Consider the following 17,128-nt stretch of genomic DNA (forward strand, 5'->3'; position numbering starts at 1 on the left):
TTAACCAGGTGTCCATGAAGTTCCAAACAAAAAAGCCCTTTTCAGGGCTACCCAATACTCTAGAAAAGAAATAACGATCGATTTGCCAATGTGTGTAGGTAGAGTAGTGTGAATATAAACACTAACTCTTTATTAATAGTGGAAGTGTATGTGTTTGTGTGTTTGTGTTTGTAAATGCTGAAGTAAGTTTGTGTGTTTGTGTTTGTAAATGTTGAAGTAAGTTTGTGTGTATAGTAGATTATGGGTTTCTTTATTGTTTCTAAGCGTATGTGAAGAGTATAGTTTGGGTTTTATTATATGAAATGAAAAAGTAGGGGGATGTTTTCCTTCACGTCCGCGCGTTGTTCGGTCATGATCTAGGTAAGATCAATTTTATGTTTTTAGGGGATGTTTTCCATCACGTCCGCACTTTCACTATAAGAACCCACAGTGTTGGTCGTTCGCACCATTCTACGGAATAACGGAAAGAAAATGGTAGCTGTATCTGACCTGTTCAACAACTTGAGACACTGTTATTACTGGATAGTAGATGGAGTATATGTTGTAGAAAGAGTAGAAAAGGAATGGAAATATCCAGTTACAAGGGATTTTGTGACCAGACAAGTGAGGAGTCTGAAACTAGCTATGGATCTCCTTGACGGTATGTTACAAGAAGAAGTGAAGAAAATAAGAGGATTAATTAACCCTCCCTATGTAAGAGTAGGTAGCTTGAAGGAAGCTCTAGATAATACAACATTAGTAAGATGCTTCCTACAAGATATCTTAGTTTGGAGTGAGTGGTCTTTTGTGAAATGGGGTGTTGACCAACTTATAAAAGCCGAGGAACTTATGAAACGAGTGCTGACCCAAGAAGTAGAGAACATAAAGGAAAGGTGGACTAAAGAAAGAAAGGAAGAACAGAATAAGAAGAAGAAATTAGAATTCGACCAACTGAATAACAACTGGATGAAAATACAGGCCAAGTTCCGAGCCATGGGTCACCCGGACTGGATACCAGAAACAGAAAAGAAAAAGAAGAAAGGAATGATGGATAAAATAAGAGGATGGTGGAAAAAGTTAAGAAGTTAAAAGAAGAAGAAAAACCCAAAGGCCCTTTTCAGGGCCAGCCATATTTCTCGAAAAGAGATAGCCTTTCAATTGCCTACCCCTTTTTTTAAAAAAATTTTTAAAAAAATATCCCATGTTCCATTTCCCTTGACGCTATACAGTCCCACCCTGTTTAAATTCCTTTGACGCTATACAGTCCCAATTCCCATGTTCAATTCCTCTTGAGGCTATATCGTCCCAAAATTTTTCTCTATGTTAAATTCCCATTGAGGCTATATGTTCCCACGATTTTTCTCCATGTTAAATTTCCATTGAGGCTATATGTTCCCAGGGGTGTTTTTAATGCTAATTCCCATTGAGGCTCTAGTATCCCCATTCACTACTCGTGTTTCCCCTTTTTTTTAAAAAAAGGACCAGGGTGTGACAGTTAACTTCTTTATCGTATGGATATACGACAGTGTGTCTGGACAATATGCACAATTTCATTATAATATTATATTATACGCAGGTTTATATTTACTGCAATATCAGGTCAAATCAGATCAAATACTTTAATGTTTCAGACCAGAACAGTTTCTTGTTGATTCACATCGACTTAACCTTTGACCTCAAATTGTACTTTATTCGGTAAGACTGTGAACGTCATGAGTATCTGCCATTAATGGTACCAAGTGGCAATTACAAAAAGTGATTCTACTAAAAGAAAATGCCATTACCAGTGTTTTTCAAATTCATATATGTCTGATCCACGTTTTGATACTGTTGCTAGTTTGCAAGTGGTCTTATTTCATACATTGTCAACCCTTTGAAAAAGGCATTTTGTAGAACCAGGTCTTATTTTATGCAATGTTAAGCTTTAGGAAAAGGCCTTTGATAGAATCGGGTCGTATTTCATGCAATGTTAATTCTTTGTAAAAGACCTTTGAAAGTACCGGGTCTTTTTTCATGCAACGTTAACCCTTTAAAAAAGGCCTTTGATGGGAACGGGTCTTATTTCATGCAATGTTAACCTTTGAAAGAGGCATTTTATAGAACCAGGTCTTATTTCATACAACGTTAACCTATAGAACCGGGTTTTATTTCATACAATATCACCCTTTATAAAAGGTCTTTTAAGAAACCCGGTCTTACTTTATGCAATGTTAACCCTTTCAAAAAGCCTTTTATAGAACTGGCCTTATTTCATGCAATGTAAACCCTTTGAGAGAAAAAAAAAAGCCTTTCATCCACCAGAAAAAAATATAAAATACTGAAAGTACTGATCTACTCAAATGACACTGTGTACAATGCATTCTGGATGGGGGCATTTTCATTGTACTCAAGGGACACTTTATGTTGACATTCTGGATAGGGGCACGATCTTTGTACTCAAGCGACACTGTATGTTGGCATTCTGGATCCGGGCCTAATCTTTGTACTCAAGCGACACTGACTGTTGGCATTCTTGATAGGGGCATGATCATTGTACTCAAGCGACTCTGTATGTTGGCATTCTGGATAGGAGGCATGATCATTGTGCTCAGTCGACACTGTATGTTGGTATTTTGGATAGGGGCATAATCATTGTGATAAAGCGACACTGTATGTTGGTATTCTGGATAGGGTCATGATATTTGTACTCTAGCGGCACTGTATGTTGGCATTTTGGATATGGGCACGATCATTGTATTCAAGCGACACTGTATATTGAATTCTGGACAGGGGCATTTTCATTGTACTCAAGGGACACTGTATGTTGGTATTCTGGATAGGAGGCATGATCATTGTAGTCAACCGACACTATGTTAGCAATCTGGATCGGGGCACGTTTATTGTACTCAAGCGACACTATGTTGGCATTCTGGATAGAGGCATGATCATTGTACTCAAGCGACAATGTATGTTGGTATTCTGGATAGAGGCCTCGTCATTGTACTCAAGTGACACTATGTTGGTATTCTGGATAGGGGTATGACCACTGTACTCAAGGAAAACTGTATGTTGACATTCTGGATAGGGGCATGATCATTGTACTCAAGAGACACTGTGTGTTGGCATTCCTGATAGGGGCATGATCATTGTAGTCAAGCGACACTGTATGTTGACATTCTGGATAGGGGCATGATCATTGTACTCAAGAGTCACTGTGTGTTGGCATTCCGGATGGGGGCATGATCATTGTACTCAAGGAACACTGTATGTTGACATTCTGGATAGGGGCATGATCATTGTACTCAAGAGACACTGTGTGTTAGCATTCCGGATAGAGGCATGATCATTGTAGTCAAGCGACACTGTATGTTGGCATTCTGGATAGAGACATGATTATTGTACTTAAGCGATCCTGTATGTTGGCATTCTGGATAGGGGCATGATAATTGTACTCAAGCGACACTGTGTATTTTGGTATTCCTGATAAGGGCATGATCATTTAACATAGGATGGCGGTTGAGATCATAGCAACCTCTCCCGAAGCATTTCTTGCATCGTGCGTCACTTTCAACAGCCGCAAGAGACGAATTTCAAATAACCAAAAAAGAACAGCTTATAATTCATTGAACATCCGTTTCTGGTGATCGTATCCCGTTAATCTGTATGAAAGGTTTATTGAAAAATGTACACTAGATTCAAGCAAGCTAAGAGCATCTCTGGCTACTAACTGGAAGAATAAAGATATGTAGTGTGTGTAGATATATGAGAATAAGTATAATAACATAAATATCATAGTGAATCTTGCAGGATGGCTCTTTCAAATTAAGTTTACGAAATTAGTCGAATAATTGCTATCTCTTGCCTTGACCAGCAAAACATTGAAAATAATTTACGAGTTTTCTTAATTTTTTTTAATGAAAACAATGTTAGACTATATTTATCGCATGTCAGAATATACTGGTTTTATTTTACCAAACCCGAATAACTCTGAAATACAGTCTAATGCCTATTGTTACACCTTTCATTTGCATGACATCATTTGGACGTTATGATTTGCTATTACACTTGATGCATGTGTATGGGCTATTTACCTAGTAGTGAAAATTATTGAGCTCGATGACATGTGACTGAAAATGCCCGAACCTGCGAAAGAAACCTGCGCCACGTAAATGAGGTTCCAGTATTTTGTAATACTTTGTTTATGAGTTTTGTAATATATACATAAACAAAATCATGTTAATCATTCTGCAATCGACCTTCATTTGAATGAGCAGTATCTGCTTTTCTGCTTTTGTTTTCTTGTTTTTGTTTACAATTACATCTCCAGTGTTGACTGTTTTTACTACTGCCTGAGCCATCAAACTATTATTATCTTAAAGGAAAACACATTTGTCTGTGTTACCTGAGGTAATTTATCTTAATTCTTTACACTAAATAAGCACGGCATTACACACTGACTTTTTTTCTATGATCTAAAGCATGTCCGAGTGACATCTGTATTTGATGAAAAAGTACCATGTTAAAATGGGAATGTAGGAATACATTGTCCACCTCTAGATCAAAGAATTGCACGTATCTCGTATGTCGGTACATAAATCACGCCAAAAAATCATCTCATTCTTTCTTCATGTATTATGTAAAGTATCTACAAGCAGCAAGGACGTAGTCTTTTCAAAGTGTACATTGCAACTCAACAGTTATAATTGGCTTGCAGTCCATTTTTAGTCAACTTAAAAAAAACTTCCTTTCGATTACTTTAGATTTGGAATTTTATATATATATATATATATATATATATATATATATATATATATATATATATATATATATATATATATATATACTTCAGTGAGACGTGTTTCCAAGACTACTCTATTTTTTTAGCCATATATTATACTGAAAAGAAAACAAATCAATTAAACCCAGGCTGACAAAGGATTAACACTTTTTATTTGCTGCATTAAACGGATTTTTCGTCATAGTTGTAGATATACAGACGGATAATGAAACCGGATTTTTTTAAGGATGAAAATTTATATTCTTAAAATGGCTATTTGTTTTAGAATTTATGTAACAACTGCCTCATTTTCTTACCAAACTGTATCAGGTATTTGACAAACTGCCACAATCAGGAATGAGTTATGGAGAAATCATGCCAAAATGATACATACCTCAATCCTTTCTATATTTATGTTGATATCCTTCGTGATTCACTCCATTTGTGGGCTGGTTTCCGTAAATCCGGATACAATTACATATTTTTCTATAAATATGTGTGGTCACCTTGTCGATCCCTCTCCCCCCACTACGTTACCTCCCCCCCCCCCCCCCCGCATAACCACATATATTTTATGGAGATACGTGAACCAAGACCCAAAGATGGCATTAATAACATTACTTATCTCCTCCATTTTTCTAAATAAAAATGATATATTATTCTGGGGAGCCCTACGAAAATGGACGAGCAGTGGTCGAATTAGACTTGGGTGATGATTTTAATAAATAAATCTCTTTAAGAAGCTCATTGAAAAACATGTCAGGCTAATCTATTTAAAGATTATCAGACTTAGAATCACGATAAAATTTGTTGAAATCAAAATGCCAAGAAACTTCATGCTCCATTACGTGGCTGGATGTAGCCTCATTTATGAGAGGCCAGGTAAACCTTTGTAGATCCATATATATCTGTGATAACACGTATGAATGCAACTATTTTTTAATCATGTAAAACATTGTATGTGGGCACCTGTCCGTCATTTAGCTATGTAGATATATTGACCTTTGAGGTGTTCCCTTATGACGCTTGTACTGAAATCAACCTTGTGCTAAAAATGGACCATAATGTCACTGAACGGCTGCCGTCATATTGTTTGCAGACAAAGTACCGAAAGACGCTTACTAACACGTAGTAATTCACAACATATATGCAAAAATAACGTTGCTTTTATTTGCACTTACCGCACAATGTAATATTTTGATACCATCACCCATAATATATGATTATACACGGTAATAATTTTGTACATTTGATTTCTTTGTCATCCTGTTGTATTGTTTTCAAATATCTAGGTTGAGTGAATATATATATATATATATATATATATATATATATATATATATATATATATATATATATATATATAGTGGTAGTGTGTGTGTGTGTCCCAAATGAAAGAGTTTGAAGCAATAATATTCATTTAGGTTCTATATCTATTTTGTTTCCATTAAAACTAGATTTTGTGTGTAAAATGTATATCATTTTGAGGGTGACTGTCGTCATTAGGCACAGCAGTTTTTGTATTACTGTTTCATCAATACTTGCATACAGTTATACTTCCTGACAAAATGTAATTGTATATTTCTTTTAATTAAGGAAATGTATTATGCATGTAGTATAAATATAATCTACTCTTTTCAACACCATAACTCTAATCGGCATAATGCATTCTTATATGTTCTAAACTGACATTCAAATCTATGATTTGTTTGTTAAACTGACATTGAAATAAACATATAAATTTTCTCTCCTCTTTTCTAAACTTTGTTACCGATTTACACATCAGAATCAGAAAAGGGTAATAAAATCACTAATGCATAATACCAAAAAAAAAAAATCAAAAACACCAACAAAAAAAAATACAACAAGCCAAAAAAAAACAACAAACAAACAAACATTGATACATTTTTAAAAAAATACATGGAATATATATGCAAGATTTCTAGATTCTACATGTATAATATCACATTAACTAAGTAAAGTGTAATTTTATACGCTAAACAAACTATAAGAAATAGTCCCTTTCCTACATACACCCCTCTCTATTTATATGGAAAAACATTAATGCTATATCAGAATACCTCATCGACATTATTTAAGGGGCCTGGGCAGTTCCTTTCGCCGAAATTAGGTCTTTGGCTGGTTTCTATGTCATAGTCCCTGTTTTTTGTGATCTTGGCCATGTTCTGCGAGCTTTTTCTATGATAAATGAGCACACCAAACTGAATAAATCTAAACAGACTTCTTTGAAAAACTGAATATGCTATATGTTGTCATGAGCTGTACTTGTACATGCTATACAATAAATCCTCTCTCTTTCCCTCTCAGCCACCTGATTATGCAACGATTCACACCTAGCGATGGAACTGGTCAGCTATCCATTTGAATATCTGTTGTATGCCCCTCCATGCCCCGTCAAATTCGATGAACTCTTTTTGATGATAGAATCAAACCTGAAAAAGTGCTTCAAGCCATTGTCATTCTCTTGTTTGATAACTGACGATTGACGATCAGTATGTGTCCCCTAAGGTTAAACTTTGATTAATAGCAGTCTATCAGTACTTATATAACCTAAAAATCACATATATAACCTAACGAGACAAATGTCGGTCTATCCATTCAGCAAATGGCTTCATTGGAAGCAGTTGTATTGATTGTAGGGCTGGTTTTGCTCGGTGGGTGCTGGAGTCAAGTCTCTAGTCCCGGAAGATGTCCAAAAGTGCCGGTCAAACCTTGGTTTCAGTTGAATAGGGTAAGAATACAAAATAAATAATGAATGTAAAATGTTCGACTCACAAAAGGACCAAATCAGCAACAAATATACCTTAGTTACTCTTTGTATAATGCAACTTATGACGCACATGTATAATTTCAAGGAGTTTTTGTTGTTTTCAAAGTGGTGAATGACAAGCCCAACCAAGTAAAACATAGCTTTTAACCGGTAATTATATATATATATATATATATATATATATATATATATATATATATATATATATATATATATATATATATATAATGTTTGCATTTCATTCCTCTTAAAATTCGGCAGTTTAGTAGCATCAAAAAGCTAATTTTCAGTCTTTCTCAGCTCGATTAAGGGCAAATGGGTATATTTGTGATACATATAAATACATATGTGCTTACTGAAAGGACATGCATGTTGAAGAAATATTGCATTTTAACAGTACCTTGGCACGTGGTTTGAAGACAGGAGATTCTTTGCTGCCTTTCAAATCGACAATACCTGTGTTTCTGCAAACTACGCTCTGAACTTGGGTGGATCTGTAAGAGTGGAAAATCGCGGATACAGTCCAAAGTAAGTCTAAGTAAAGTGATTGTACCTTCACTGCACTGTATCGGTTTTAATAAATTTTGATGAAGTTTGAAAATCCTCAAGATGGGACTGGTTATCAGTTTTGTTAGCTTTATTGCTTTTTTTCTTCTAATCGTAAGTATTATTTTCGTGTCTACGTCCGCCACGCAGGTATTTCAAAACTAATATTCATTTTCTTCTGGATCTTGTAACTCCATTTTTAGTGTTGTTATAATTTTGTTTTCAACACCGTGATGTTCTAACCCTAAATCTCCGGATTTGGGGGTGAGGAATGGGGCGGCAGTGTAGTCAAAGGCGCTTTCCTTGACAGGTCATTGACATCTCTTCTATCCGCCTGGGTTCAGTTCGGGTCTTTGGTTTGTCAAACAGGGGAATGTGAGAAAGCTTGCCAGTAGCTTCTGTGGGTCGATGGGTCTTCTCGGTGTATTCCCGGGTTCTTCCTACGTCAGTTATGCTGGCCGCTATGTATAGCTCATTATGTGCTAAAAAAACATGGCGTTAAATCCATAACAACCAACCAACTAGATTAAGGGATAAGCAATCAAGCAACCCATGCGAAAAGTATATTAGAGTGGCTACGGATGCCGTTCACTATCTGTATTTTATACTTATTTATCTCATGGTTTATCTAATGAAACGCATGACACTTTTTATCATCAGCAATATTTTAAAATAAATACATAATATTGATAGACTGTAGAAGCCAAGGATCCAAATAAGTTCCAAATGTACTCGGAAATATAATCATTAATGTACTGATATGTCAGCAGTATAGAAGAAATCACTATGGTATAATTTCAAGCTGTCACATAGCAATTCGAATACAGTTATAATCAAACTATTTTGAATGTTTCACAGTAATTCCGTACAGACATATATCCAGATAGTCTTGAAATGAATATTAGAGCACTATAATTCCAACGAATGATTAAATTAAATAACACATTTCTCTCAATGGATAACTCTTACAAGACTAATAGTACAGTACTACTAAGGATGCCTAATTCTACGTTTTAATTATCCTATATAGAATAATACGCAATAGCGAGATTGCAATATAATGCTTTGAATGAATGCGCAATGTATTTCGATAATCCATCAGTAACAGATCAGCTTTTATTAATTCTAGCTAATCAGACATCAGGTCAAGGTAACTTTGTATCCGAAACTTATTTTCTTGTATTACTTTATATTTACTTGTACATATAGCTCGACACAGCTTTGAAACTTACGAATTAATCACTTTACGCATCTGATACTATTCATCTTACCGTGCAAAACCAATAATAGGATATTAGCATTAAAAATGTCATTAAGTGACTCTGATAAAAACTATTATTATGAAAATATCAAACATAATATAGATATACATAATTACAAGTAAACAATGAGTGAGCAGTACAAAAAGAACCCACTGTAGCTATAAATATACAATAAATGTTTGAGCAGTCAAAGTAGAACACACTTTGGTATATGTATGGATAAAGTGTTTGAGCAGTACAAAGTAGAAGACGCTTAGGTATATGTATGTATTAAGTGTTTGAGCAGTGCAAAGTGGAACACACTCTAGCTATAGGTATGCAATGAGTGAGCAGTACAAAATTGAACACACTCTACCTATAAGAATACAATGAATGTTTAAGTTGTACAAAATAGAACACATTCTACCTATACATTGAGTGTTTGAGCAGTACAAAATAGAACACACTTTGCCTATAAGAATACATCGAGTGTGGAGCAGTACAAAATAGAACACACTCTACCTAAAAGAATACATTGAGTATTTGAGCAGTACAAAATAGAACACACTCTAGCCATTCGTGGTGCCTGATACACATGTGCTTTAGTTTAATCATACTTCCCAAAAATAAAGTTACCACTATTTTTTTCTCGTTTTTACATTCAGTCAAGGCAGGTATGTTTCTGTTGTGGGTGATGCTTTCAGTCCGGATCCACATCAGGCAGCCAAAATCAAGGTTCGGTTTTCATCATGTAAGTCAAAGGAGTTTATTTGTCTTATGATGGATATTATTGATCAAACCTTATGACACTGGTAACAAATTCTATCGCACATAAATCTATCTAGGAAAAAATGGTTATTACATACTATGTTCCGGACATAAGTGGAAGTTTAAGAGCATATTTCAGAAGTGTGTGAATGCTTTCTAATGATAAACACATGAGGATTATATATGATAAATTGACCTACTGCGTTTAGATACAATGTACATCAAGAAAGACACACGTACCTAAAGCACGTACAATGAGAAAATTATAAAGGCCTGTGCTAAGAGTCAACCAGCAGAAAAAATATATTCCCATTGGTCGGTGATTCTCCCGGGGGGGGGGGGGGTCGGGGTCGGGTTTTTCTCCTGACAAAGTTACTGCCCGCCATTTATAGCTCTATCTGTGCTATAAAATAATAGTGTTAAACCCATAAAAACAAAACCAATAATGAATATAGTTTTCTACTGAAGGTTGAATAATCCATGACACTATTTTCCATAATTTACACTATAATGATTAATAGTTGTAGAAAATTGAAATGAGTATCACAATACATTTACACACTAGATTGCTGATCTAATGGAGCATAAGGGGAAAAAATTGGAAATGTTTAGAATGCACAGAAAACCCAACGTATTTCTTTTCTAAAAAGAAGAGAACGCATAGTCTTGATATTGCAGATGCTTATGAAAAATATATGGTCTTCAATAGTCACCCCTGGCTCCAAAAGATGGAGATGAATATAGGGCGAATGAAGCAGCCTATCACAGGGAGCTGAAAGATGGTTACACAACACATTCTACGTTCAAAACAGGTTAGCAGATATGGCAAAAGCAGACATCTATTGACTACTGCGTTCATGACCTTTCCAACACGAATACATGATTTTGCTTAACTGAATGAGGTAAAATGTGGAAGTATTCGAGCCTAATGTATATTTTTGTACAAAAGTAGGAAAATGATACCTTGGTATTCATTTACTAAGTGGCTCCTGATAGACGAGTGGTCTAATGCGCTCGCGCTTATCGATCACTGCCATCTCAACTCTGTCCGACTTGGTTCGAGTCGCGGGCACGTCCAGTAAGAAAACTAGCCAGTCATGGGTCGGTGATTCTTACCGGGTATTCTCGGGTTCTTCTTCCACCAGTTATACTGGCCGTCATGTATATCCAATCTTGTGCTGTGAAATGGCGTTAAACATAAAGCAACAACAACAACTACACAACGACTACTGTAATTACGGTCAAAATACATACGTACACCCAAGACTTTTTAGCATACTGTGCCAAAACAGTTATGTTCGCTAGACAAATCTATCAACAATATGTGTGATAAATACATGTTGCTCACATATCGCCCTTAATTGATATTCATATCAATGTTTCATGAATCGTGTTTGAAGTGCCCTTCCCCTACACTCTCTCTCTCTCTCTCTCTCTCTCTCTCTCTCTCTCTCTGCTGACACTATAAAATCCATGTCTTACTTGACAGGGATGTCCAAGTGTGCCGATAGATCAATTATTTAAAAGAAGTTACTGTCACTGTAATCTTTGATTTGTTTTGTAATCACTGGCTTCTACGATTATGCCAGTCATTCCACCCTACACCCACTTCAAGAAACTACTCATACATACGAAATGGGAAGGTTAGATGATATCAGGGGGCCCCGAGTGGCCGAGTGGTCTAAAGCGCTCTTCGTTACGGATCACTGCCATCTCACCTCTGTCTGCGGCGGTTCGAGTCTAAGATTCAGCCAATGTGGGCATGTGAGAAAGCTTGCCAGTAGCTTCTCGTGGGTCGGTGGTTCTTTCCGGGGTTTTCCGGGTTCTTCCTCCACCATTAATACTGGCCGCCATGTATAGCCTATCGTGCTGAAAAATGGCGTTAAACCCCACAACAACAACAAAGATGATATCAGAGTTCCACTGTTTCAAATGTTATCTTTACACGTGGCGAGTACACGATTAACTCGCCTAATTCAACCGTTCTTCTGCTTCCGAATCTGAGAAAGACAGTTATGTATTGTTGTGAACACTCTTCTCTTTACACCGAATATGCTGGATACGTCACACGCGATTATTGTCAACCGTTTGTGCGTGAAGTTATGGAAAACAATCTAATTTGAATATACTCTTTTACTTCTAGAACTAAAAACAACTCAAAGATGGTCCGATCTAACAAACAAGTCTGATTATGGCATTTTCTAAAAAGGAAAGTGTAAGAAGCAACAATTGCAATTAATCAAACTGAACTGACTGGTATAACAGTGATATCAGCTGGTAATCGATCAGACGGTTGTTTGACTGACACGTGTAATATGAGATGGTAATCGATTGGCCAGTCTTTTGACCGTGATGCTTGTGATATCAGCTGGTAATCGATTAGTCGGTGTTTTGACTGTGATACGTGTGATATCAGCTGGTAATCGATTGGCCGGTCTTTTGACCTCTTATTTCCCTTGTTTAGGCTCGAATAAACAGTAACACAACAAAGAGTGAAAACAACAAGCTTTTAAAAATGCAGTAATTTATTTCCCTGGAAAAATTCTGTAAAAATGAAAAAAATATGAACTTACGGTTTTATATAATTAAATTAAAAATAATCCAAATCCATCCGAGAATAAAATTTTAGTAGTCTTAAGAAAAAAATCTTCTGATTTCGCGTCCGAATCTTGACGAAGAATTCAAGATGGAAGACGATGACGTATGCTGAAATCTTATTGTTGAAGTCTATAGTTCCTTGTAGAAATAAAAATTATCACTCCGGTTTCTGATAGCTGAATAATTTTTTTTTTATATAAAACTGTCCTTTTCCACAATATTACATGAGCACACGTATTTTCCAGAACAATAATGGATTTAATCCTTTTGAATCCAAGTAATTTGAAATAACCCCAAACCAAGTGATTTGAAATAGCTCCAAACAGCACAGCATACAACTAACAGTTTAACAGCCCAGCTTCTACTGAGATTAATTCTCCAAAACATGGGTTATATGGGCGTTCTAAAACGTAAACAAGGGTCACGTGATCATCTTCTGGAAGTATATAGAAACAAGTACTTGTTACAGATCGCGTTTTACCAAGTGTGATCCTGAAGAAAACCAATCATTTTTACTCAAAGAAATAAAAAAAATTAAAAGAATTGTTTATATCTTAAAGACAAAGTCCCATCATGACCTTGGAAACAACCAATCATTTTAAAATAAAATAGAACTTGTTTACATAGGTTGCTACAAATTCTGAAACAATGTCAAGCTTTAGATCAACAATTGGTATTTATAAACTAACAGTCAAGGTCAAACTATTTTCTAAAAAAAAGTATCATCTCTAGTGAATAAATTTACATTACAATATCATGTAATGAAAAATATAAAAAAATTAAAACTGACAAAAATTAAATTGAAATAAATATATATTAAATCAGATATGATTAAACAAAATATACATAACAGACCGTGATTCTTGCCATATCAACTGGTAATCGATTAGCCAGCCTTTTGACTGATAACTGCAATATGAACTGGTAATCGATTGGCCAGTCATGTGATTGATTTCTCATTTAAATATATGATTTTTTTCCTCTGAAAATCAGACCAATAAATGTATGAGACATTTTTCCCATTATGCCATCATTTTTAGAAATTAACTTTTGTGGTTCCATTTATATTAAAATGACTTTAACACCAACTTAATTCACAATATGTCCACTTTCCTCTGTTATTTTTCTCTTTTTTTTTCTTCTTGAGAAAATCAATTTTATTTTATTTTATTTTAAGAAAAATAGTTATTATTATATAAAAAATCTTTTTCTATTAGACCTTGAAAAAGGGAACATTGCTTCTAACACGTTCCTATGTTATAATGCATTTAGAGATGAATAATTATGACAAAACGTGATGTATCTTGAAATCTCTATGGAACTATGATAATGGTTCCGTGTTTAGAATTTAGAAAAAGTTGCTTTTTATATGTGTTAAATAATTTTGTTCATCCTAATGCGAGAACATTCGATAGCCGTTCAGATGTTTATATATATATATATATATATATATATATATATATATATATATATATATATATATATATATATATATATATATATATATATATATAATACGTACGCTATATCAGTGATATACCTCGAGATGATTAATTTCATTCATAGGTCCATATACATCATCGTATGACAAGCGAAAATCCCCAGAATATATTTTAAAAAATCATTATTATTAATCAAGTATGAAAATGTTCAAACGGCGCCCCACCTCTCTCTCTCTCTCTCTCTCTCTCTCTCGTTATGGTCAGTATTAATGTTAATTAAAACAAAATAATGACTGTAAATATATTAAATTAGTTTAATTACCTCTTGTTGGGTTGTTATTTTGCTTAGTGTGCATTCTACGCTAATTTCCAGACGCCAGTACGTGAATGCCTGAGCGTTCAGTGGGTACAAGAAGCTAACGTATTTGTACTGCTGTACTTTCTTCTTAAAAACAATCTTTGATATTTAAATCAAAAGTGTGTCTTATATTAATTTAATCAATGTGAATAAAAATAGAAACTTAAAAAGAAACAATCAACTTGTCAATTTGCAATAGTGATCGTGAACACCAAGAAAAGTATAGAACTACATTTTGTAGTGGACACACTCGGCAGGGATGTGAGGAGTTCATTTACTCGGTCAATACACAGCTGCCCGGAGCATATGTTAACTCCGTTCAAAGGGCAAATATCTGTATTTGTATCGGATATAAATAAAAGATATGTACGCTGTATCAGTGATATACCACTCTTTGCATACACGTTTCATTCAAAGGGAACTCGGCTAACCTCGTTTCCTTTAAATGAAAAATTTATACATCTTGTGGTATATCATTCATACAGCGTACATACTATGTGTGTATGTATGTATTTATGTAGTATTAATCAATTTCATAATTGGTTATTAGTATTAATCAATTTAAAGTTGACAAGCATCATAATCCTTCACAGAGAATTACCTCCCTTTACCTGTGTTATAGGGATGGTATATGTCATAATCTCACACATAATCTTTTTCAATATGCTTTGCATCATATTTGTATATTTATAGCCAATATTAGTTTCAAAGCATTGTTGCTGTAGCCCACTCCGTTTTTACTGGCCTAATTTTGTATGCCTCTTAGAGACTATAATTGAAATGCTTTTTACATGTGTGTGTGTGTGTGTGTGTGTGTGTGTGTGTGTGATCTGGATTTTTTTTAACCTAGCTTTAACAATTGTTCAGTCATATCGCTACGATGTCTGCAGTGTGGCAGTTTATAGTGATGTTTAGCACTGGGGAGTCATGACGCAGACATGTATCATGAAGTCCAACCCAGTCACATTATCCTGACACCAGGCCGACCAGTCCTTACACTAACCTCTTAATGCTGAAGGCCAAGCGAAGCACCTGTTAGTACCATATTTGTAAGTCTTTGGTATGACTCGGCCGAGGATCGAACCCATGACCTCCCGCATCCGAGGCGGAAGCTCTAACCACCAGACCACCTGAGCGGTGTGCTTTTTCCATGACTAAACTGAACTAAATTGCTACGGAAGCTTAACGTTATTGGTACGTTCGCGATTGGATGAAAATAAATTAAAAGTTATTTTGAAGTTGAACTCTAAACCATGACGACTTATCCCACTGTGGGGCAGGATAAGGAGATGTGATTGAATGATGACAAAATTAAGCGACTTGCAAAATTTTATACTTTTTAAAAATCTGTTGCAGTTTCCCCGTACCAGGACTACTGGGTGTTAGACACAGATTATGACTCCTTCTCGGTTGTTTACTCCTGTACCGACTCTCCCCAACAGAAGATTAAAAACGGTAATATCAAATCAAAGGCTCATTTGATACTTCTTTTTATCAGTTTGTCTTTGTTGATGAAAATATAATAATCCTACTGAGTATTTTCGAGGGACAATAAAATTACATATAGAATTTTTTTATCAATAATATTTATTTTGCTTGAGTGACATGAATGATTGCCCTTACAAGTAAAAATGAATGGCAACTTATTTTTCATAACGTTGACATCGATTGTTTATTGATGTTCTTGAAAAAAATATTAATAATTTGCAAACAGCAATTAACAGCAAACCGCGTAGGTCATAATTTTCCATAAATAATACGAGGGATCAGCGTCTATATAGTGTACTATGAATCATGACAGATCTGAATTTACGCTGTTTGAAGTTTAATGCGTGGAGCGTACAGTATATATTGATATCAATATGTCAGATTCAGACATATCTTTATAATGATTTTCTAAGACATCGTTTCATCCGATCATAAGCGGAAAGGACTGAATATGTTCCGGTTGAAGCAATCATTTTGACCTTTTACTTTCAGAGTTCTGCTGGATCCTGACTCGGCGCCCGTATGCACTTCATCCCATCCAGATTAGCAGAATATACCACCTTCTGCTGGCCTATGGCATCAACCCTGGCAATTTTCTGCCGCCCACACAGCAGAAATTCTGCCCACGATATGATACCGTACATTATTAGAAATTCCTGACATTGTTGCAGATTTGGAATATTATTCCTCTGCAACTTTATTATGGTCTACAGGGGTATCTATTATGGTCTACTGGGGTACCTATTATGGTCCACATGGGTACCTATTATGGTCTACAGGGGTACCTATTATGGTCCACAGGGGCATGAATCGGATCTTTTGTAAACAGAGCTAAAGTAATAAAGCTTAATTAAAGTGCCATCTGTAAACTTGTTTTGAACAATAAGATTTACAATATATGAAATATTTCTTGTTATAATGTTCACGATTCATCAGTCGGGCTCATGTTTTTGGCCGCCATTGCTTTCTGCAATAATATCACCCCACCTCAAATTTGACGAGTTGTTTCAGGGAATAAACATATTCCATTTCCCATTTATACATATAGTTAGGGTTCCATTACGAATACTTAAAGTAGTTAGTTATGGTTCCATTACGAATACTTAAAATGTTTATATACGTCTTATGTAAGTATATGATATATTGCAACATTTGGTGCAT

General features: G+C 35.1%; 1 protein-coding gene across 1 annotated transcript; it reads left to right on the top strand.

Moving 5' to 3' along the window:
* Nucleotides 1-7,361: 7,361 nt before the first annotated feature.
* On the top strand, nucleotides 7,362-16,617 carry LOC149786181 (apolipoprotein D-like). The gene is made up of 4 exons (XM_089975903.1): nucleotides 7,362-7,487; nucleotides 10,791-10,893; nucleotides 15,836-15,934; nucleotides 16,460-16,617. Exons 1-4 carry the CDS (start codon nucleotides 7,362-7,364, stop codon nucleotides 16,615-16,617), a joined length of 486 nt encoding a protein of 161 aa, XP_089832029.1.
* Nucleotides 16,618-17,128: the final 511 nt, after the last annotated feature.

Source organism: Sinohyriopsis cumingii, chromosome 12, assembly GCF_028554795.1.
Source record: "Sinohyriopsis cumingii isolate HCF-2022 chromosome 12, ASM2855479v2, whole genome shotgun sequence".
In the NCBI taxonomy this organism is placed as follows: Eukaryota; Metazoa; Mollusca; class Bivalvia; order Unionida; family Unionidae; genus Sinohyriopsis; species Sinohyriopsis cumingii.

Coding starts and splice junctions, on each gene's coding strand:
- LOC149786181 (XM_089975903.1), top strand. CDS start 7,362: ATGGCTTCATTGGAAGCAGTTGTATTGATTGTAGGGCTGGTTTTGCTC. Junction 7,488..10,790: donor CTTGGTTTCAGTTGAATAGG/GTAAGAATACAA, acceptor GGTCTTCAATAG/TCACCCCTGGCTCCAAAAGA. Junction 10,894..15,835: donor ACATTCTACGTTCAAAACAG/GTTAGCAGATAT, acceptor AATCTGTTGCAG/TTTCCCCGTACCAGGACTAC.